The sequence below is a fragment of the Lucilia sericata genome, unplaced genomic scaffold (assembly GCF_015586225.1).
Source record: "Lucilia sericata isolate MDLA Ls3-8-SP2 unplaced genomic scaffold, ASM1558622v1 Contig000532F_arrow, whole genome shotgun sequence".
Taxonomy (NCBI): Eukaryota; Metazoa; Arthropoda; class Insecta; order Diptera; family Calliphoridae; genus Lucilia; species Lucilia sericata.
Window position 1 is genome coordinate 129,368 of NW_023994544.1, and position 24,605 is coordinate 153,972.

At 30.6% G+C, this 24,605-nt stretch overlaps 1 protein-coding gene across 4 annotated transcripts; it reads right to left on the reverse strand.

The window, feature by feature from the left end:
* Nucleotides 1–67: 67 nt before the first annotated feature.
* On the reverse strand, nt 68–21,150 carry LOC119605919 (neprilysin-4). Of its 4 annotated transcripts, none has more exons than XM_037959271.1 (4): nt 20,975–21,150; nt 6,645–9,284; nt 5,125–5,991; nt 70–365 (listed from the first exon to the last, which is right to left on the reverse strand). In XM_037959271.1, exons 2-3 carry the CDS (start codon nt 9,277–9,279, stop codon nt 5,666–5,668), a joined length of 2,961 nt encoding a protein of 986 aa, XP_037815199.1. In that variant the 5' UTR covers nt 9,280–9,284; nt 20,975–21,150; the 3' UTR covers nt 70–365; nt 5,125–5,665. The 4 variants fall into 4 exon arrangements, with proteins under 4 accessions (XP_037815196.1, XP_037815199.1, XP_037815198.1 ...); XM_037959270.1 differs by lacking the exon at nt 20,975–21,150 and adding an exon at nt 18,192–18,336 and having other exon boundaries at nt 86–365; XM_037959268.1 differs by lacking the exon at nt 20,975–21,150 and having other exon boundaries at nt 68–365; nt 6,645–9,952.
* Nucleotides 21,151–24,605: the final 3,455 nt, after the last annotated feature.

Here is a 24,605-nt window from a genome sequence, read left to right on the forward strand (position 1 = left end):
ATTCCAAGTTTTTTCATTATATGTATTTAAAAGCTTTTTCCTAATTTCCGTTTTTTATATATATTTAATAAAGTACATTTTTATTAAATTTTTATTTTATTATTTTAAAATTATCACAATAATTATTAACTAACTTAAAAAATTAATTCAATATATAAAATATGCATTTGTTAGACTAAGAAATATAGTTACAAAATTTATTTGCTTTTTGTTTTTTTAATAAAATCTTAAATTATTGTTCGTTTGTGGCACTGGAATCTTGGATTAGTTTGTTGGTTTTTTAGGAATTAAAATTATTTTGTTCTAAAAATAGTTCGATAATGTAGGTTTTTCTCGGTTGTTTTCTAAGTTTAAAGATGGTTGTGCTAAAAAAATCAAAAATATTGTTTTCTTAAAAAGATTATAATTTTTAATATGAAATTTCAAATAAGCAACATAAACAGCGGATACTAGATACATTGTAAAAACATAAATATTTGTTGAAACCCTAAACTGAACTAGAACTGAACTAGAACTGAACTAGAACTGAACTAGAACTAGAACTGAACTAGAACTAGAACTGAACTAGAACTGAACTAGAACTGAACTAGAACTGAACTAGAACTAGAACTGAACTAGAACTGAACTAGAACTGAACTAGAACTAGAACTGAACTAGAACTGAACTAGAACTACTAGAACTGAACTAGAACTGAACTAGAACTGAACTAGAACTGACTAGAACTGAACTAGAACTGAACTAGAACTGAACTAGAACTGAACTAGAACTGAACTAGAACTGAACTAGAACTGAACTAGAACTGAACTAGAACTGAACTAGAACTGAACTAGAACTGAACTAGAACTGAACTAGAACTGAACTAGAACTGAACTAGAACTGAACTAGAACTGAACTAGAACTGAACTAGAACTGAACTAGAACTGAACTAGAACTGAACTAGAACTGAACTAGAACTGAACTAGAACTGAACTAGAACTGAACTAGAACTGAACTAGAACTGAACTAGAACTGAACTAGAACTGAACTAGAACTGAACTAGAACTGAACTAGAACTGAACTAGAACTGAACTAGAACTGAACTAGAACTGAACTAGAACTTGAACTGAACTAGAACTTGAACTGAACTAGAACTTGAACTGAACTAGAACTTGAACTGAACTAGAACTGAACTAGAACTGAACTAGAATGAACTAGAATTGAACTAGAACCGAACTAGAACTGAACTAGAACTGAACTAGAACTGAACTAGAACTGAACTAGAACTGAACTAGAACTGAACTAGAACTGAACTAGAACTGAACTAGAACTGAACTAGAACTGAACTAGAACTGAACTAGAACTGAACTAGAACTGAACTAGAACTGAACTAGAACTGAACTAGAACTGAACTAGAACCGAACTAGAACTGAACTAGAACTGAACTAGAACTGAACTAGAATTGAACTAGAACTGAACTAGAACTGAACTAGAACTGAACTAGAACTGAACTAGAACTGAACTAGAACTGAACTAGAACTGAGCTAGAACTGAACTAGAACTGAACTAGAACTGAACTAGAATTGAACTAGAACTGAACTAGAACTGAACTAGAACTGAACTAGAACTGAACTAGAACTGAACTAGAACTGAACTAGAACTGAACTAGAACTGAACTAGAACTGAACTAGAAAACGGAATAGAGAATTACTTTTGAAGTTATAAAGTAATACAGAGCCCGGAGCGAAGAGTTCCTGAAGCTCTAAAGATTATAATATTATTGGCTTCTATTTTGACTTTAAAATTCCTCATTCCAAAATTATGTATATTAATGTGGAAATGTGGGAAAGTAGAGTAACATATTTTGTAATTAATTTATTGTTATTTCTTTATGAAAATGTTTTACAAATTGCCACTAGAGTTGACATGTTTATACAAAACAAATAAACTTAAATTTACATCATAAACACAACCCTTTATTACGACAACAATAATAATACGCTACAAAAACAAAAATGAAAGATTACATAAAAGAATTGCAACATAACTCCATTCAAAAAAAATATTAGGGTAGCTCATAAAATTGTTGATCAGATTAAAAATATTCGCTTTTCTAATAAAAAAAATGTATACATATTTTTCCAGATCTGGTTAGATATGCTAAATATTCGAATGTTACTTATGTACATATGTCTGTCATAACATCATAATAAAGTTGCTATTTGGAGTTTAATTTAATGAACATGTGAGTACCCTCAATATTTTTTAAATATTAAAGTCATAAAACCAATAACAAGTGACAGCACGCACCACTCGACACATTAACTGAAAGCCAGATAGAGAGAAAAAAATGAATGTTTAAATGAAATACTAACGCAATTGAATTGAACGAAGTAATAATATATAATATACAAAAACAAATACTAATTGAATTGAAAACAATAATAAAAACTACACTTGATCTCTTTAGGGATACCACAATTGAAACAAATTGTACCATTAGTACACAAAATACATAGTACCATTACATGCATAGAAATAATACTTTCACAAATTTCGTTAGACTTCTAGGAATAGAGAGTTGATTTTCCACAAACCGTGGCTTATTTTGGAATAAACATTTCATGATCTATGTATAACTGAACTAGAACTGAACTAAAACTGAACTAAAACTGAACTAAAACTGAACTAGAACTGAACTAGAACTGAACCAGAACTGAGCGTAGAACTGAACTAGAACTGAACTAGAACTGAAATTAGAAACTGAACTAGAACTAACTAGAACTGAACTAGAACTGAACTAGAACTGAAATAGAACTGAACTAGAACTGAACTAGAGAACTAACTAGAACTGAACTAGAACTGAACTAGACTGAACTAGAACTGCACTAGAACTGAACTAGAACTGAACTAGACCTGAACTAGAACTGAACTAGAACTGAACTAGAACTGAACTAGAACTGTACTAGACTGAACTAGAACTGAACTACAACTGAACTAGAACTGAACTAGAACTGAACTAGAACTGAACTAGAACTGAACTAGAACTGAACTAGATGAACTAGAACTGAACTAGAACTGAACTAGAACTGAACTAGACTGAACTAGAACTGAACTAGAACTGAACTAGAATGACAGAACTAGACTAGAACTGAACTAGAACTGAACTAGAACTGAACTAGAACTGAACTAGAACTGAACTAGAACTGAACTAGAACTAGAACTGAACTAGAACTGAACTAGAACTGAACTAGAACTGAACTAGAACTGAACTAGAACTGAACTAGAACTGAACTAGAACTGAACTAGAACTGAACTAGAACTGAACTAGAACTGAACTAGAACTGAACTAGAACTGAACTAGAACTGAACTAGAACTGAACTAGAACTGAACTAGAACTGAACTAGAACTGAACTAGAACTGAACTAGAACTGAACTAGAACTGAACTAGAACTGAACTAGAACTGAACTAGAACTGAACTAGAACTGAACTAGAACTGAACTAGAACTGAACTAGAACTGAACTAGAACTGAACTAGAACTGAACTAGAACTGAACTAGAACTGAACTAGAACTGAACTAGAACTGAACTAGAACTGAACTAGAACTGAACTAGAACTGAACTAGAACTGAACTAGAACTGAACTAGAACTGAACTAGAACTGAACTAGAACTGAACTAGAACTGAACTAGAACTGAACTAGAACTGAACTAGAACTGAACTAGAACTGAACTAGAACTGAACTAGAACTGAACTAGAACTGAACTAGAACTGAACTAGAACTGAACTAGAACTGAACTAGAACTGAACTAGAACTGAACTAGAACTGAACTAGAACTGAACTAGAACTGAACTAGAACTGAACTAGAACTGAAGTAGAACTGAACTAGAACTGAACTAGAACTGAACTAGAACTGAACTAGAACTGAACTAGAACTGAACTAGAACTGAACTAGAACAGAACTAGAACTGAACTAGAACTGAACTAGAAATGAACTAGAACTGAACTAGAACTGAACTAGAACTGAACTAGAACTGAACTAGAACTGAACTAGAACTGAAGTAGAACTGAAGTAGAACTGAAGTAGAACTGAACTAGAACTGAACTAGAACTGAACTAGAACTGAACTAGAACTGAACTAGAACTGAACTAGAACTGAACTAGAACTGAACTAGAACTGAACTAGAACTGAACTAGAACTGAACTAGAACTGAACTAGAACTGAAATAGAACTGAACTAGAACTGAACTAGAACTAAACTAGAACTGAACTAGAACTGAACTAGAACTGAACTAGAACTGAACTAGAACTGAACTAGAACTGAACTAGAACTGAACTAGAACTGAACTAGAACTGAACTAGAACTGAACTAGAACTGAACTAGAACTGAACTAGAACTGAACTAGAACTGAACTAGAACTGAACTAGAACTGAACTAGAACTGAACTAAAACTGAACTAGAACTGAACTAGAACTGAACTAGAACTGAACTAGAACTGAACTAGAACTGAACTAGAACTGAACTAGAACTGAACTAGAACTGAACTAGAACTGAACTAGAACTGAACTAGAACTGAACTAGAACTGAACTAGAACTGAACTAGAACTGAACTAGAACTGAACTAGAACTGAACTAGAACTGAACTAGAACTGAACTAGAACTGAACTAGAACTGAACTAGAACTGAACTAGAACTGAACTAGAACTGAACTAGAACTGAACTAGAACTGAACTAGAACTGAACTAGAACTGAACTAGAACTGAACTAGAACTGAACTAGAACTGAACTAGAACTGAACTAGAACTGAACTAGAACTGAACTGAACTAAACTGAACTAGAACTGAACTGAACTGAACTAGAACTGAACTAGAACTGAACTAGAACTGAACTAGAACTGAACTAGAACTGAACTAGAACTGAACTAGAACTGAACTAGAACTGAACTAGAACTGAACTAGAACTGAACTAGAACTGAACTAGAACTGAATTAGAACTGAACTAGAACTGAAATAGAGCTGAACTAGAGCTAAACTAGAGCTGAATTAGAACTGAACTAAAACTGAACTGGAAATGAAAAGTACTATAAATCAAAATTATTCCTGGATTTGAGTAATACAACACAAACAAACATAAAAAGTACTTACATATAAAAGCGTTTTGACATCACCATTTGTAGACACATTGAAAGTATTCGGGTACATACTCCGTTGTCGCCCTGGGAGTGATGGTGATGATGATGATTACGGAACGTGTATGTGTGTGATGGTACATGAGAAAGATTCAACAATTTAAATTGATGGCAATTTAGATGAAAGCAAACTCATAAAACGTATCGCTGATGAACCGTAGTTAAAAATATAAACAAAGACAGAAAATACATTTGATAACAGTGTTCAGGTTCGCTTGTAGTTGTAGTAATATTGGCTGTATTGCGTGTTTTTTTGCTTTTAGTTAAAAGTGCCTGTATTCAAAACATCGAGGAAAGGAACATAAAATTCGACAATTTCTTCTTTCTATAATGAAACTCTTGAGAATGTTGCTCATGATAATGTTGATGATGATGATATTGTTCTTGTTGTTTTGAATGCATGAAAAAAATACTGTATAAATTTGTAATTCTTATTCAATTGAGGTCTTTAACATTTAACGCTCATTGTTTTTTGTTGATTTGCTTTTCGTCCTTTGTTACCATACACTACATTTGTGAATCGGATTCATAGGCGATCCCAGTGGACAGTTAAATTGTTTAGCGAAATCCATAGAGTTGGATAAAGTTCCTATGACACGAAATCTGCCCGGACTGTGTATAGCTGTGTTCAGTTTATTGCGTACAGCTTCTGGTCGCATTGCACCACACCATACTTGTCCAAAGTTTAGGAAAAATAATTGTTCACCCGTCATATTGATGCCGGGCAAACGTTCATCTAAAGCTGCCTGTGGATTTTCTTTTAGCCATTTTTTATAGGCATGGAATGCTTGTCGTATACCACCATTGTCGGCAATATTTTCACCTGAAATTGGAAATAGCGAAATGTTATAGATATGTATGTATATGTATGTACATATGTGCTACGTTTAAATACTTTTAACAAAAAATTTCATATAAGTTGACATAACTCCAGAGTCTACACAAATTCAAAAATTTTGTTGAGATTCGCTTAAGAGCTTTGTGGAACTTTTGAGAAAAAGTTAAAGAATATTAATAATATATAGATTACGCCCTATTTTATGAATTAGTTATAAAGTTATAATTTGCGAAAATATGCTTTATGTTTTGTGCTTAAAATTGGTTTGAAGAAACAATTAAAATTTGGGGCGTATACTTAATATGTATATTATTTATAAGGAGTCATATCCCGATATAGGCCTAGGTGTATTTTCTCGGATTTGTTGTAACTTTCGAACAAACTATTACATTTTAAGACGATCTAGCCATGTCCGCCCACCTATCTGTCTGTCAATCCCTCTCTTGGAATCACGCTATATGTAGGTTAAATAGGAAGAGCTAGAGATCAAAATCATTCTCATTTTACTAACTTTAATGCCCATAACTGGCTTAAAATATATACAAGTACAATTTGACAATGTTCGGTCCATAATTGACCATACCCCCATGTAACTTCTCATGTAGAAAAAAGTAGTTTCTCAACAAAATTCTACTCACCTTGAGTACTTTCACCGTTCAAAGCAATGCCAACTTCTCCAACAGTATAATTTCCATATTGCGATATAATACATCTGGCTCTCTCGTCGAAACCTTTAATAGCAGTATCGGACCACCATTTATGTATGCTGCCATTACGATCGAACAAACGACCCTTATCATCGAAACCATGCGTCAGCTCATGACCAATTACCACACCAATACCACCGAAATTCAACGATCTAGGAAAATGACGGTGATAAAAGGGAGGCTGTAAAATACCGGCCGGGAACATTATTTGATTTTTATTACGACTATAGTAGGCATTCACTATGGCAGGAGCCGTTTGCCAAGTCGTCTTATTAACCGGTTCATGTAATTTATTCTGTTCAGTTTTAGTGGTATGCAGGAGAACATTAAGAGTATTTTCAAAATATTTATCGGGATCTATAACAATGCCAGCATATTTTTCATTTAGTTCCTCCGAATTGAGTATAAAATCTGGATAACCAATTTTCAAAGACATGGCATTAACTTTTAATTCGGCTAAATGTTTGGTCTGGATATCTAACCAATCGGTGGTTTTGAGTATATCACGAAAAGCCTGCTGCAATTCGTGTGTCATTTTTAAAGTATCTTGTTTACTATTTTCATCGAAATATTTACGCACAAACATGGAACCCAAAGCCATGCCCATATTAGTGTTTACTTGTGATATGCATACCTTCCAGCGGGAAGGACTCTCCTCACGACCAAACAGAGCATGATAGAATGTTTGCTTAACATCATCGAAACGATCGTCAACATTGTTTATACGATGACGTACAAAACGCCAGAGCAGATAATTGGCTATAGTTTTGGAGTCAGTATCGGAAAGTAGATTCACTAGTTCTTCCATATAATCGGTGGCATAGATGACAATTTCCTCATTGGGCTCTATCGTTCTTTGCTGCAGTATGGTGAGATAGCGTGTCCAATCTATTTCCGGTATTCTATTGTGCAGCTCACTTATGGTCATTCTACGATAGAGTTTAGTAACATTAAGACGTTTTTCGGCAGGAGCTGTTATAGAAGCCAATTGGGTTTCAAAATTTATAAGATCGGCAGCAGTTTTCATGGCAGTTACTTTGGGAGCCCCTAGTTTATACATAACCTCCGACATAAACCGTTGATAGGCATGCAAATATTTAGCATTGACATCTTGCAAATAATACTCCCTTGTTGGTAAACCCAAATTGGTTTGATCAAATTGTATAATATTCTCATCGGAATTCTTTATATCTGGACCCACCCATTGTACAATGAGTATGTCGTTATTGTAACGCCTTAAATGAGCCGTTAAATTAAGCCAGTCAAAATTCTGGGCATTCCATTTGGGATCTAAAACCGGCCAACCACCCAGATTCTCTACAAGTTGAAGTAACGGTTGTATGCCTCTTTTTTCGAGTAGCTTATTATTGGTGCACGACTGATATAGATGTCTGGCTTTTGTTTGAGCATCTATTTGTGATAAATCTTGTTCCGCGGTAGGATAATTGTCAGGAGAACTATGTAGAGCTTTGGTTTGGTCATGTTGCTGGCTGTGCGTGAAGCTGTGATGTATTTCAACAGTATGATTGCCTGTAAAGCGTTTTCTCTTAGTATTGGTAAACAAACTATGACGGCGATAACGTGTTAAAATCGTTCCTAGAATATTACGTTTTTGTACTATGTGCTCTCGGATCTTTTCTTTTTGCAATTCCTGATTGCTATCCTCTTGCAGATTCTTGACAATATCAGCCTGAGTATTGGGCAATTGTTCATATGTATTTAACTCTATGAGTTGTATTTTTTTGGTGGGCGTTTGAGATGTTTCCTGAGTTTTGGATTCCAAAAGTTCTTTTAAAACCACATCCAAATTTTCACGTAACATTTCAAACGTATCAAATCCTGCTTTATCTTTGGGTATGGGATGATGTTTTTCCCAATTACCACAGACATACTTATAGAAATCTTCACAGGGTTCCACAGACTCATCCATATATTTTTTCATAGTGCGAGCCTGAGCCTCACGTATGGTCTCCTTAGTACCCTGGGCATTCCAAAATGTTTGCAAACTGGAAGTGGTTTCTAGAAAACCAACCTCTTCGTCTTCAGATTTAGAAGATTCTTCGCGGGAATTTTCCGCATTAACACCGTCTAGTACATCTACCGTTTTCTCATCAGACTTATCTCTTCTTAGTCTACGTCTGCCATAGGATTCCATTAAGGCTTCTAGTTCAAAATCTTTATAGCTTTTGTGAGTATTATAATTAAAATTTTCCAAACATTCTCTTGGTATAGCGGTAGTATCTCGAGGTAAAAACGAGGTCCTGGCATCTTTCATAATATCACGATCTTCCATATCCATATTTTCGCTTAAACCAAATTTAAATGATATACACCGTTTAATCCTCTCCGCCTCACTGCGTAATTTATTTTTATCCAAAGGCACCAGCAACTGTTCATTGATCATATCCTGAAAAGGATCATTATCCAAAGAACTATCATAATCTTCCAGATAAACAGGCTCTTGTTCATATCTCGTTTGTGTTCTATATTTTTGATGCATTTGCAGAGCCATCAGCATGCCATCCATACGCATAAGTAAAATCAAAACCAAGGTTATTGGCAGCATTATGACTGGAATAATAATCAATAGTTTACAACAAGTAAAACCAGGACACCACTGCAAACGTCCTGTCTGAGTATTAACACCCAAACCCAATTTGAGTTTAGAACCCATTCTCGTTTTACAGCTCAAATTGGAGGAATTAGATGACATGTTCATAGAATTTGGAGCATAATTGCAAGAGTTATTGTGCACTCGGGGTAGATGATCACGTTTTTGTAATATATTTTTCACTTTTTGAACATTTGTACTAGATTTTATTTTATCATTTAAATTTATATTTTTATTATCGTTATTACTATTCATCGTTAGATTATCATGATTTAACATATTCCTTTAATTTTTAAATTTTATTTAGTTTTCTCTCGAAATTGTCGTTAATAACGAACGATTCTATTCACAAATTAAATTGTGTATCGCGTTTTTAATTGAGGCCAATTTATTCCAAATATGACTTTGATATACTTTTTTATTATAATAATAACTCTCTTTTATTTTCATCTAGTATGTCATAAAGCTCAATTACTACTACACAATAACACTAGCAAATTAATCACAATTTATAATTTATTATACGAAAGAAAAAAAAACAAATTTTCAAAAATAATGATCACTTATTTGATCTGAGCTGTTGGAGCTCAGAAAATGACCATTAATGCTAGACCGCCGTTTTAGTACTGACTGACTATGACAATTTCATATTTAGTTTTTGAAGGCTTGGTACTCATCGCCGCTCATCTTTAATTGAAATTGAAAAACTGTGATTGTTATTAATGACAATGATGTTCTCATTCTAGTAAGAGCGAGAGAGCATTTAGTCTCCACAATTTTTTGTATTTTTGAAGATGTTCAGAAGAGTGTTACATTTTTTTTTTTATCGTAAGATCATTTTGCGTTTGTCAATTAAACGTTTTTTATAATGAAAGTATAAATTAGCTTTCAAAACTTAGAAAAATATAATTCTGTTTTTAATTAATATGCTTTTGAAGTCATATAGATTTAGATCTTTATAACGTGACCTATTTTTCTAAACTTTTTTAAACATTTGCTAGTTAAAATTTCATTTTGAAGTTTAGAGATATTAAGATAAAAAAAATATGAAAAATTTCATTTGAACTTTAAGATTAATGATTTTATAAAGTGTGTTCTAAAAAATTCTAATGAAATTTGAATTGCAAAAATAAAATTAAACTTTTCAAAACGAGGTGACCTCATTACACACAAAGAAGAGAAATTTTATAAATAAAAGTATAAAGTTCAAGTTTTATTTACGAAATTTCAAATATACCGTTCAGTTCTAGTACAGGTCTAGCTCAGTTCTAGTTCAGTTCTATTTCAGTTCTATTTCAGTTCTATTTCAGTTCTAGTTCAGTTCTAGTTCAGTTCTAGTTCAGTTCTAGTTCAGTTCTAGTTCAGTTCTAGGTCAGTTCTAGTTCAGTTCTAGTTCAGTTCTAGTTCAGTTCTAGTTCAGTTCTAGTTCAGTTCTAGTTCAGTTCTAGTTCAGTTCTAGTTCAGTTCTAGTTCAGTTCTAGTTCAGTTCTAGTTCAGTTCTAGTTCAGTTCTAGTTCAGTTCTAGTTCAGTTCTAATTCAGTTCTAGTTCAGTTCTAGTTCAGTTCTAGTTCAGTTCTAGTTCAGTAGTTCAGTTCTAGTTCAGTTCTAGTTCAGTTCTAGTTCAGTTCTAGTTCAGTTCTAGTTCAGTTCTAGTTCAGTTCTAGTTCAGTTCTAGTTCAGTTCTAGTTCAGTTCTAGTTCAGTTCTAGTTCAGTTCTAGTTCAGTTCTAGTTCAGTTCTAGTTCAGTTCTAGTTCAGTTCTAGTTCAGTTCTAGTTCAGTTCTAGTTCAGTTCTAGTTCAGTTCTAGTTCAGTTCTAGTTCAGTTCTAGTTCAGTTCTAGTTCAGTTCTAGTTCAGTTCTAGTTCAGTTCTAGTTCAGTTCTAGTTCAGTTCTAGTTCAGTTCTAGTTCAGTTCTAGTTCAGTTCTAGTTCAGTTCTAGTTCAGTTCTAGTTCAGTTCTAGTTCAGTTCTAGTTCAGTTCTAGTTCAGTTCTAGTTCAGTTCTAGTTCAGTTCTAGTTCAGTTCTAGTTCAGTTCTAGTTCAGTTCTAGTTCAGTTCTAGTTCAGTTCTAGTTCAGTTCTAGTTCAGTTCTAGTTCAGTTCTAGTTCAGTTCAGTTCTAGTTCAGTTCTAGTTCAGTTCTAGTTCAGTTCTAGTTCAGTTCTAGTTCAGTTCTAGTTCAGTTCTAGTTCAGTTCTAGTTCAGTTCTAGTTCAGTTCTAGTTCAGTTCTAGTTCAGTTCTAGTTCAGTTCTAGTTCAGTTCTAGTTCAGTTCTAGTTCAGTTCTAGTTCAGTTCTAGTTCAGTTCTAGTTCAGTTCTAGTTCAGTTCTAGTTCAGTTCTAGTTCAGTTCTAGTTCAGTTCTAGTTCAGTTCTAGTTCAGTTCTAGTTCAGTTCTAGTTCAGTTCTAGTTCAGTTCTAGTTCAGTTCTAGTTCAGTTCTAGTTCAGTTCTAGTTCAGTTCTAGTTCAGTTCTAGTTCAGTTCTAGTTCATTTTAGTTCAGTTCTAGTTCAGTTCTAGTTCAGTTCTAGTTCAGTTCTAGTTCAGTTCTAGTTCAGTTCTAGTTCAGTTCTAGTTCAGTTCTAGTTCAGTTCTAGTTCAGTTCTAGTTCAGTTCTAGTTCAGTTCTAGTTCAGTTCTAGTTCAGTTCTAGTTCAGTTCTAGTTCAGTTCTAGTTCAGTTCTAGTTCAGTTCTAGTTCAGTTCTAGTTCAGTTCTAGTTCAGTTCTAGTTCAGTCTAGTTCAGTTCTAGTTCTAGTTCAGTTCTAGTTCAGTTCTAGTTCAGTTCTAGTTCAGTTCTAGTTCAGTTCTAGTTCAGTTCTAGTTCAGTTCTAGTTCAGTTCTAGTTCAGTTCTAGTTCAGTTCTAGTTCAGTTCTAGTTCAGTTCTAGTTCAGTTCTAGTTCAGTTCTAGTTCAGTTCTAGTTCAGTTCTAGTTCAGTTCTAGTTCAGTTCTAGTTCAGTTCTAGTTCAGTTCTAGTTCAGTTCTAGTTCAGTTGTAGTTCAGTTGTAGTTCAGTTCTAGTTCAGTTCTAGTTCAGTTCTAGTTCAGTTCTAGTTCAGATCTAGTTCAGTTCTAGTTCAGTTCTAGTTCAGTTTAGTTTAGCGCTTGTATTCATATTTATTTTTTCTAATGCACACAATAGCTAAAGCACACTTTAGCCTTAAAAACCATTAATAAAATTGTCATATTTATAAACAAACAATAAACCTACATTAACTTGGCAGCACTGTTCAAATTCTTATATTTGTCAATAGTTTACTGAATGTATTTGAAGCTATTTAACGTTTATGAATACGATTTTCGTGAAATTTGCTAATATTGGTTAATAAACTTAAAATAAGTTTTTCTGGATACCGCCTTAATTCTCGAGAAGTGAACTAAAATTTTTGGTTAGAGAAGTTAGAAATTCTAGTTTAGAGTATTTTCGTGTGCAGAAATCGACTGCCTGTTGAGTCCTTAATTTTGGACCTTACAAACTGCAATGAACAACACATATTACATAGTAGCAAGCCAATAGTTATTTCCTAAAAATACTATTTCTAATTCTATTCACGCAATTATCATTATTTCCAATCAATTGTCTGTTTAATGATGGAACCAAACAATACTTAATAGAATTAAAATCTAATCTTGGCTTTTTGTACGGGGAAATCTTAAGTAAATTATAAACAAACGTGTTTACAACACAAATATAAATCATTTTCTATAGAAGTACTGAGAAGCCCGCCCATCAGCGTTGTTGTTGGGTTCATTATGGATATTTAAATTAATCTTGTATAATTTTTATAGTGTCACTGCCATTTAAATTGAGTGACCGACCGAGCGGCCTGATTGTTTACGATTATAAACTTAGATGTAGAATGAATGTATAGTATATAGTTTTTTTTTTAATTCCATTGTAGTTTCATTTTGGCCGTATGTACTATTTAGAAAAAAAATTTTTGTTTGTGCCTAGTATAACAATGAGACTTTGCTAATAATAATAAAGATCATCATAAAAGTGATTATGACGATGAGTATTTTTTTATCGCAGTAGTATGATTGTTGGAAGTATATAATATATAATATTTTTTATAGAACTTCTAAATGATGTATTCTTCCTTTACAATCCTAAAGTGATTGTCGTAACCTAGTTCTTTATACAATATGTTTTTCTTATGAAATAGTTTAAAAAATTGTCGGGACTATAAAATAAGTTCATAATAACCGAGTTTTTATATTAAGGGGTTTGACTGTAATCGCATTTAAAAACATTGATGTCGACGTATAAGTTATATCATTTATTATAAATATTTCTCATACGTAGGAGTAACTTTTACAGTGATATACATACAAATTAAACTATTCGTAATCGAAAATAAATTTCGAAAATGGACCGAAATGGACTAGAAATAATTTTGAACAATTTTGAATTTGAAAATTTTAAATCTTGAAAATGTTAACTTTGTATAAATCATTTTTCAACTTTCGAGCTATTAGTTCGATAGTTATAATTCAGTTTTAGTTTTATTCCAGTTCAGTTGTAGTTCAGTTCTAGTTCAGTTCTAGTTGAGTTCTAGTTCAGTTCTAGTTCAGTTCTAGTTCAGTTCTAGTTCAGTTCTAGTTCAGTTCTAGTTCAGTTCTAGTTCAGTTCTAGTTCAGTTCTAGTTCAGTTCTAGTTCAGTTCTAGTTCAGTTCTAGTTCAGTTCTAGTTCAGCTCTAGTTCAGTTCTAGTTCAGTTCTAGTTCAGTTCTAGTTCAGTTCTAGTTCAGTTCTAGTTCAGTTCTAGTTCAGTTCTAGTTCAGTTCTAATTCAGTTCTAGTTCAGTTCTAGTTCAGTTCTGGAAGTATATAATATATAATATTTTTTATAGAACTTCTAAATGATGTATTCTTCCTTTACAATCCTAAAGTGATTGTCGTAACCTAGTTCTTTATACAATATGTTTTTCTTATGAAATAGTTTACCAAATTGTCGGGACTATAAAATAAGTTCATAATAACCGAGTTTTTATATTAAGGGGTTTGACTGTAATCGCATTTAAAAACATTGATGTCGACGTATAAGTTATATCATTTATTATAAATATTTCTCATACGTAGGAGTAACTTTTACAGTGATATACATACAAATTAAACTATTCGTAATCGAAAATAAATTTCGAAAATGGACCGAAATGGACTAGAAATAATTTTGAACAATTTTGAATTTGAAAATTTTAAATCTTGAAAATGTTAACTTTGTATAAATCATTTTTCAACTTTCGAGCTATTAGTTCGATAGTTATAATTCAGTTCTAGTTTTATTCCAGTTCAGTTCTAGTTCAGTTCTAGTTCAGTTCTAGTTCAGTTCAGTTCTAGTTCAGTTCTAGTTCAGTTCTAGTTCAGTTCTAGTTCAGTTCTAGTTCAGTTCTAGTTCAGTTCTAGTTCAGTTCTAGTTCAGTTGTAGTTCAGTTGTAGTTCAGTTGTAGTTCAGTTGTAGTTCAGTTCTAGTTCAGTTCTAGTTCAGTTCTAGTTCAGTTCTAGTTCAGTTCTAGCTCAGTTCTAGTTCAGTTCTAGTTCAGTTCTAGTTCAGTTCTAGTTCAGTTCTGGAAGTATATAATATATAATATTTTTTATAGAACTTCTAAATGATGTATTCTTCTTTTACAATCCTAAAGTGATTGTCGTAACCTAGTTCTTTATACAATATGTTTTTCTTATGAAATAGTTTACCAAATTGTCGGGACTATAAAATAAGTTCATAATAACCGAGTTTTTATATTAAGGGGTTTGACTGTAATCGCATTTAAAAACATTGATGTCGACGTATAAGTAATATCATTTATTATAAATATTTCTCATACGTAGGAGTAACTTTTACAGTGATATACATACAAATTAAACTATTCGTAATCGAAAATAAATTTCGAAAATGGACCGAAATGGACTAGAAATAATTTTGAACAATTTTGAATTTGAAAATTTTAAATCTTGAAAATGTTAACTTTGTATAAATCATTTTTCAACTTTCGAGCTATTAGTTCGATAGTTATAATTCAGTTCTAGTTTTATTCCAGTTCAGTTCTAGTTCAGTTCTAGTTCAGTTCTAGTTCAGTTCTAGTTCAGTTCTAGTTCAGTTCTAGTTCAGTTCTAGTTCAGTTCTAGTTCAGTTCTAGTTCAGTTCTAGTTCAGTTCTAGTTCAGTTCTAGTTCAGTTCTAGTTCAGTTCTAGTTCAGTTCTAGTTCAGTTCTAGTTCAGTTCTAGTTCAGTTCTAGTTCAGTTGTAGTTCAGTTGTAGTTCAGTTGTAGTTCAGTTGTAGTTCAGTTCTAGTTCAGTTCTAGTTCAGTTCTAGTTCAGTTCTAGTTCAGTTCTGGAAGTATATAATATATAATATTTTTTATAGAACTTCTAAATGATGTATTCTTCCTTTACAATCCTAAAGTGATTGTCGTAACCTAGTTCTTTATACAATATGTTTTTCTTATGAAATAGTTTACCAAATTGTCGGGACTATAAAATAAGTTCATAATAACCGAGTTTTTATATTAAGGGGTTTGACTGTAATCGCATTTAAAAACATTGATGTCGACGTATAAGTAATATCATTTATTATAAATATTTCTCATACGTAGGAGTAACTTTTACAGTGATATACATGCAAATTAAACTATTCGTAATCGAAAATAAATTTCGAAAATGGACCGAAATGGACTAGAAATAATTTTGAACAATTTTGAATTTGAAAATTTTAAATCTTGAAAATGTTAACTTTGTATAAATCATTTTTCAACTTTCGAGCTATTAGTTCGATAGTTATAATTCAGTTCTAGTTTTATTCCAGTTCAGTTCTAGTTCAGTTCTAGTTCAGTTCTAGTTCAGTTCTAGTTCAGTTCTAGTTCAGTTCTAGTTCAGTTCTAGTTCAGTTCTAGTTCAGTTCTAGTTCAGTTCTAGTTCAGTTCTAGTTCAGTTCTAGTTCAGTTCTAGTTCAGTTCTAGTTCAGTTCTAGTTCAGTTCTAGTTCAGTTCTAGTTCAGTTCTAGTTCAGTTGTAGTTCAGTTGTAGTTCAGTTGTAGTTCAGTTGTAGTTCAGTTCAGTAGTTCAGTTCTAGTTCAGTTCTAGTTCAGTTCTAGTTCAGTTCTAGTTCAGTTCTAGTTCAGTTCTAGTCATTCTAGTTCAGTTCTAGTTCAGTTCTAGTTCAGTTCTAGTTCAGTTCTAGTTCAGTTCTAGTTCAGTTCTAGTTCAGTTCTAGTTCAGTTCTAGTTCAGTTCTAGTTCAGTTCTAGTTCAGTTCTAGTTCAGTTCTAGTTCAGTTCAGTTCAGTTCTAGTTCAGTTCTAGTTCAGTTCTAGTTCAGTTCTAGTTCAGTTCTAGTTCAGTTCTAGTTCAGTTTCTAGTTCAGTTCTAGTTCAGTTCTAGTTCAGTTCTAGTTCAGTTCTAGTTCAGTTCTAGTTCAGTTCTAGTTCAGTTCTAGTTCAGTTCTAGTTCAGTTCTAGTTCAGTTCTAGTTCAGTTCTAGTTCAGTTCTAGTTCAGTTCTAGTTCAGTTCTAGTTCAGTTCTAGTTCAGTTCTAGTTCAGTTCTAGTTCAGTTCTAGTTCAGTTCTAGTTCAGTTCTAGTTCAGTTCTAGTTCAGTTCTAGTTCAGTTCTAGTTCAGTTCTAGTTCAGTTCTAGTTCAGTTCTAGTTCAGTTCTAGTTCAGTTCTAGTTCAGTTCTAGTTCAGTTCTAGTTCAGTTCTAGTTCAGTTCTAGTTCAGTTCTAGTTCAGTTCTAGTTCAGTTCTAGTTCAGTTCTAGTTCAGTTCTAGTTCAGTTCTAGTTCAGTTCTAGTTCAGTTAGTTCTAGTTTCAGTTCTAGTTCAGTTCTAGTTCAGTTCTAGTTCAGTTCTAGTCAGTTCTAGTTCAGTTCTAGTTCAGTTCTAGTTCAGTTCTAGTTTCAGTTCTAGTTCAGTTCTAGTTCAGTTCTAGTTCAGTTCTAGTTCAGTTCTAGTTCAGTTCTAGTTCAGTTCTGGTTCAGTCTAGTTCAGTTCTAGTTCAGTTCTAGTTCAGTTCTAGTTCAGTTCTAGTTCAGTTCTAGTTCAGTTCTAGTTCAGTTCTAGTTCAGTTCTAGTTCAGTTCTAGTTCAGTTCTAGTTCAGTTCTAGTTCAGTTCTAGTTCAGTTCTAGTTCCGTTCTAGTTCGCAATCGTTTTCGTTTTGATTTGTAGTTTTAATATTTTTAAACAACTGATTTCGGCTCTCATTTTCTCATGTCTGTTTGGTACAATTCATGTATTAATTTAAACAAATTAAATTTTTTGTTCCTCTGCATTCAATATTTTAAAATTCTAAATTTATGCGTTGTAGAGATTTTTATTTGTGTGAGTGATCTAATGTATTTATTTTTTGCAATTTCCAGTATGCGTGTGTATGAGTAAATTTATTTATATATTTATATTTTTTTTGAATTGCAAATATTTTAACCTTAAACCATTTACATAATTGAATTATGACCGAAATTGATTTTGAGTGTCGTTGGTTTTGTGTATGTTGTGTTATTTTTATTGTATATTTTTTAAACTTTTTTGTTTGTTGATTCTTTTATTTTTAGCAAATTGTTTGAAAAGTTTCAAATAGAAAAGAAAACTAATTTAAATCATACAAATTACATTCAAAATTATATTACACAAAGGTGTTACAGTTCTCTTGGAGGAATAGCAAAAAATAGTCAAAATTATTTAGATTTAATTAAAAAGTTTTATTATTTATCAAGCGATTATTCTATTTAAATAAAAGAATAACTGATGTTATTAAAGGAATGTTTTTTTTTGTTTTTTTTTAAACAATTTTTATGAAAATCGAGACACTTTAAACAAGAGAATATTTTATGCACAATAACTCTTCTTCATATGCAAGTTTTAATTTTTTCACAACTTTAACACTCACTTTATACTCCTTTTTATAGGATTGTTAGAAAAATTAATTTAATATTATTAAATTCACTAAAGTTAGCTCTTCAGAGCGCGTATTTATTTAAAGCGGGTGCGTAATTTACAAAAAAGAAATCCCTTTTAAAATTAGTACAAGTTGGTTGATGCTTGTTTGATTTATAACTGATTTGAAAATTGTTAAGAACACTAATAAAAAGTTAATTATAAAATGTAAATCAATACTAATAATGATGTTGCAAATAATGAAGATGATAATAATGTGAATGATAATGACGCTTTACATGCTAATAATGTTGGTGCCGGTGTTGTATGTATATAAGATGATAATACAAATAAAATGTATAGCAGCAAAAAAAGTAATCTGCACTTTTGTAATTTTTAGTATAAATAAGAAAAAAATAGATATTTTCCAAATGTTTTACATTGTCACTTCTAATTAGAATAAATGTATGAAAAGTTGCTTTATTCTACACAGAAAAAATTAATTTTAAAAAATTTTCAATTAAACGATTAATCAAAAATTTTAAAAGGGTTCAATTCATTTTGTATTTGATTCATAAAAATGTATAATCAAATACGTATTTAACAACAACAAAAATAGAAAAAAATAAAAATTTTGTGTACTAAATCAATTATAAGTAGTAATTGAATATACAATTTTTGTTATAGGTTGAACTTCAAAAAATAAAATAATTGAAAACGAGGTTTTGGTAATTGAAATCGTTTTTCAGTTTTTTCTGTGTACAGATTTTTTTATTATCTAAAAGAATATTTTGTTATTTTCGTATTGAATCATCGTAATCATACTATATATGCAATCAAATATAATTTTATTATAAGGTAAGATTATTAGATAATATGGAGATTGATGCTTTTGCTTCTATATCTCTCATTTATACAAATTGTTATTTAGTTGTACTGAAAACATCAACAGCAGCCGTTGAATGTTATTGACATTCTCGGAAGAAATTAAAATGAAGATGCTACTGTTGGTGCTGTTGCTGCCGTATGGGTTTTTATTATTGTTTCTGCTCCCGGCATGGAAAATTAAAATTTTGAAATATTTAGTACTAATCTTGTACTAAACTAAATTATATGAATTAGTATACTGGTTCGTCTTTTGACTAGTTTATGGACCAGTCTAAGTATTCTCTTGTCTATGGATCTATCTATAAATCATTATGGTTCGTCTTTTGACTAGATTATGGACTAGTTATTGAAGTAGTCTATACACAAGATTGTAAACCAATCTGTTGATTAGGTGTATTTCGTAGTCTATATACCATTATATGATCTTGTTGGTTGGTTGACTAGTCTAATTTATTGATAAGTCTATGACTATAGATAAAAAATTTAATATATAGATCTATAGATGTCTATTGACTAAACTATTGATCAGGCCTATAACTAATACATATATGGAATATTCTATGACCTTGATTATATAATAGTTTATGTACTAGTCTTTGAATATTCTATACTCAGTTAATTCACTAGTCTATTAAACTATTCTATAGACTGGTTTATTAACAAGTCTATGGACCTGTGCATTGACTATTATATGAACTAGTCTATGGTCTTAGTTAGATAATAGATAGATAGATCGATGATAGATAGATTAGATAGATAGATAGATAGATAGATAGCTAGATAGATAGATAGACTAAGATAGATAGATAGATAGATAGATAGATTAGTAGATAGATTAGATCGATAGATAATAGAATGATAGATAGATAGATAGATAGATAGATAGATAGATAGATAGATAGATAGATAGATAGATAGATAGATAGATAGATAGATAGATAGATAGATAGATAGATAGATAGATAGATAGATAGAGAGATAGATAGATAGATAGATAGATAGATAGATAGATAGATAGATAGATAGATAGATAGATAGATAGATAGATAGATAGATAGATAGATAGATAGATAGATAGATAGATAGATAGATAGATAGATAGATAGATAGATAGTAGATAGATAGATAGATAGATAGATAGATAGATAGATAGATAGATAGATGGTAGATAGATAGATAGATAGATAGATAGATAGATAGATAGATAGATAGATAGATATAGGTACAGTAGTGTAATTGGCTAGTAATTGACTACTTTAAAACTTGTCTTTTTCCTATTCATATACTTGTCTATCTACCAGTCTATTGACTATTCATATGTCTACTGTATATTTATGAATTATTTTGAAATATTTTAATATGTCCTGGGGGAACTCCTACACATATATTTCGCTGTCAAAAAATACTGCAATAACATGCAATAGTATTAAATTTTCCATCTCTGATCTACATATACTGTTGTTGATTTCAACACAACTCAGCAGAAATACAATCAGTATCGCTTGTGTGTAGTCTGCTAATGTTGGTTAAATTATAATTTAAAAATTAAACAGAAAAAATTAGCTATATTATTAAATTTGTTCACTTTTACACGATGCAGCCAACAATGAATTGGCTTTAATTAAATTAGTAGTATTAATTATTACAAAATCAATGGAAATTTGTATAATTTGCACTTAGACATGTAGACATGTTTTTTTTAAACACATCTTAAGAAGATGATGATATTGAATTTGTCATTATGTCTGTAACTCATTGAATTATGGGTCGTAGACTTCATATTCTAGGTACTGATAAATTTAAATATTGAGAAACCGATGAAACGTATCAATATATTTTTAAATAAGTTATATGTTATGGGTAGAGGATGTACAAAATTCTGAGCAGCCGTTTATAAAAATCTCTTACCTCTTAATTATATATCGTTTTATTTATTTTTACGTTATTAAATAAAGATTTTCTTTGCGTTCTTTTTTTATAAATACTTTTTCAAATAAGTGACCAATTTTTGTAATTTGCAATAATAACCTCTTTTTTATGACTTTGCTAAAAATAGTGTTACGCTTCAAAAGAAATCACTTCCGTAAATAAACATTCAAAATAAATTTGTTTTGTCAAATTTTAATCATTTTAAAAAAATAACACAAAAAATATCATTGACTTTGTTAGATAGATAGATTTTTAAGGGTTTTCATTATTAAAGGGAAATTATTGTTTTTTCTATTCATATTCTAAAAATTTTCTGTTTAAAATTGATTTCCATATGAATTGCTATGAGGATTTATGTCTAACATTTTAATTTATTAGCTTATGCTAATTTTTTAAATACATTTAACTCATATTTAATTATATAACAAAAAGTAAAAGATAAATAATAATAATAACTCCATATATAATTAAGTTGTTTTATCTAGTTATTTATTATTATTAATAATAATAATGAAATTGTTTAACACAATTAATTTCAATTAACATTATTTTAACATAAACTTACATACAACATACGTATATACATACATATGTATGTATGTGCATTTGGTACTTTTATACCGATCGCTTTACTACTTCAGTTAAATGTTTTATTTCTATCTTTTGTTAAATGAATGTATTTTATATTTATTATACTATACTGTAAGTATAATTAACTACAGATTAGTTAGTTCATATATGTTTATTAATATTTCTTTATAAAAAGAACCATTAGAAAACGGAATATTACCATTTAGTTCACCATTGTCTGATCCCTGATTAAATCATATCAACTTTAATTAGATGAAATAATAAGAGTAAAAGTACCATTTCGTCTACTTTTTAGCCTATAACTATCTTGAAAAGTATAATAGAAAAGTACCGAAAAAAATCATAAAGAATATTTATTAAAAAATATTCAGCTTTCTTTGAAAAACTTAAACTGTTAGTTAGTTAGTCAGTTAGTTAGTTAGTAGTTAGTTAGTTAATTAGTTAGTCAGTTAATTAGTTAGTCAGTTAGTTAGTTAGTTAGTTAGTTAGTTAGGTAGTTAGTCAGTTAGTTAGTTAGTTAGTTAGTTAGTTAGTTAGTTAGTAGTTAGTTAGTTATTCAGTAGTAGTTAGTAGTTAGTTAGTTAGTCAGTTAGTTAGTTAGTTAGTAGTTAGTTAGTTAGTTAGTTAGTTAGTTAGTTAGTAGTTAGTTAGTTAGTTAGTTAGTTAGTTAGTTAGGTAGTTAGTTAGTTAGTTAGTTTAGTAGTTAGTAGTTAGTAGTTAGAGTAGTAGTTAGTTAGTAGTTAGTAGTTAGTTAGTTAGTTAGTTAGTTAGTTAGTTAGTTAGTTAGTTAGTAGTTAGGTAGTTAGTTAGTAGTTAGTTAGTTAGTTAGTAGTTAGTTTAGTTAGTTAGTTAGTTAGTTAGTTAGTTAGTTAGTTAGTTAGTTAGTTAGTTAGTTAGTTAGTAGTTAGTTAGTTAGTTAGTTAGTTAGTTAGTTAGTTAGTTAGTTAGTTAGTTAGTTAGTTAGTTAGTTAGTTAGTTAGTTAGTTAGTAGTTAGTTAGTTAGTTAGTTAGTTAGTTAGTTAGTTAGTTAGTTAGTTAGTTAGTTAGTTAGTTAGTTAGTTAGTTAGTTAGTTAGTTAGTTAGTAGTTAGTTAGTTAGTTAGTTAGTTAGTTAGTTAGTAGTTAGTTAGTTAGTTAGTTAGTTAGTTAGTTAGTTAGTTAGTTAGTTAGTTAGTTAGTTAGTAGTTAGTTAGTAGTTAGTTAGTTAGTTAGTTAGTTAGTTAGTTAGTTAGTTAGTAGTTAGTTAGTTAGTTAGTAGTTAGTTAGTTAGTTAGTTAGTTAGTTAGTTAGTTAGTTAGTTAGTTAGTTAGTAGTTAGTTAGTTAGTTAGTTAGTAGTTAGTTAGTTAGTTAGTTAGTTAGTTAGTTAGTTAGTTAGTTAGTTAGTAGTTAGTTAGTTAGTTAGTTAGTTAGTTAGTAGTTAGTTAGTTAGTTAGTTAGTTAGTTAGTTAGTTAGTTAGTTAGTTAGTTAGTGAGTTAGTTAGTTAGTTAGTTATTAGTTAGTTAGTTAGTTAGTAGTTAGTTAGTTAGTTAGTTAGTTAGTTAGTTAGTTAGTTAGTTAGTAGTTAGTTAGTTAGTTAGTTAGTTAGTTAGTTAGTTAGTTAGTTAGTAGTTAGTTAGTTAGTTAGTTAGTTAGTTAGTTAGTTAGTTAGTTAGTTAGGTAGTTAGTTAGTTAGTTAGTTAGTTAGTTAGTTAGTTAGTTAGTAGTTAGTTAGTTAGTTAGTTAGTTAGTTAGTTAGTTAGTTAGTTAGTTAGTTAGTTAGTTAGTTAGTTAGTTAGTTAGTTAGTTAGTTAGTTAGTTAGTTAGTTAGTTAGTTAGTTAGTTAGTTAGTTAGTTAGTTAGTTAGTTAGTTAGTTAGTTAGTAGTTAGTTAGTTAGTTAGTTAGTAGTAGTTAGTTAGTTAGTTAGTTAGTTAGTTAGTTAGTTAGTTAGTTAGTTAGTTAGTAGTAGTTAGTTAGTTAGTTAGTAGTTAGTTAGTTAGTTAGTTAGTAGTTAGTTAGTTAGTTAGTTAGTTAGTTAGTTAGTTAGTTAGTTAGTTAGTTAGTTAGTAGTTAGTTAGTTAGTTAGTTAGTTAGTTAGTTAGTTAGTTAGTTAGTTAGTTAGTTAGTTAGTTAGTTAGTTAGTTAGTTAGTTAGTTAGTAGTTAGTTAGTAGTAGTTAGTAGTTAGTTAGTTAGTTAGTTAGTCAGTTAGTTAATTAGTTAGTTAGTTAGTTAGTTAGTTAGTTAGTTAGGGTCTACAAAGTTCGTTACGTTTATTTTTCTTCAACTTATTTCACAATTAGAATAAGTTAATAGTTTTATAAATGATTTAATGCACATGTGTGTATTTGAGAGTGTGGGGATTGCGTTAATTTGTCTTAATTAATGCTGACAAAAGCCTTTTTTCATAATAAACTGTTATAAATTTATTGTACAAAGTATGTGTGTACATTAAATTCAGTACCAAGTGTAATAAAACATATTTTATGACTAAATAAATCGTACTAATTACAAATAAATTCTACTGTAATTAACTTAAACATGTTATTAAAAACGGTATCAGCAGTAAATCTAAATAAAAATCACGATTGCATGACACTGTGTGTTGATACATTTCTTTTGCTAGACTTTTATGTTTCACTGTAATATGTGTGTGTACTTTTACTACGTAAATCGCACCCATTGTATTGTTTGTTTTCCTAAATATGCAATTTTTGTAAAAATCAAAACTAATTAATAGAAATCATTTTGATTTACTACATCTGTTACTTTTTTCTTCTTTAAATTAAAATGTATGAATATTATACCCTACACCATTTTAGTGGGGAGGGTATATTGGATTTGTGCTGATGTTTGTAACATACAAAAAAATTCGTCCTAGACCCACCTTAAAGTATACCAATCGGCTTAGAATCGTTTTCTGAGTCGATTAAGCTATGTCCGTCCGTCTGGCTGGCTGGCTGTCCATGTAAACCTTGTGTGCAAGGTACAGGTCGCAATTTTCAAGATAATTGGATGAAATTTTGCACGCACGTTTTATTTG

Excerpts from the sequence above, each read along its gene's own strand:
- LOC119605919 (XM_037959268.1), bottom strand. The coding sequence starts at position 9,603 with ATGTTAAATCATGATAATCTAACGATGAATAGTAATAACGATAATAAA. Across the intron at positions 5,992-6,644 it reads GAACGGTGAAAGTACTCAAG|GTGAAAATATTGCCGACAAT; the intron begins GTGAGTAGAATT and ends TTCCAATTTCAG.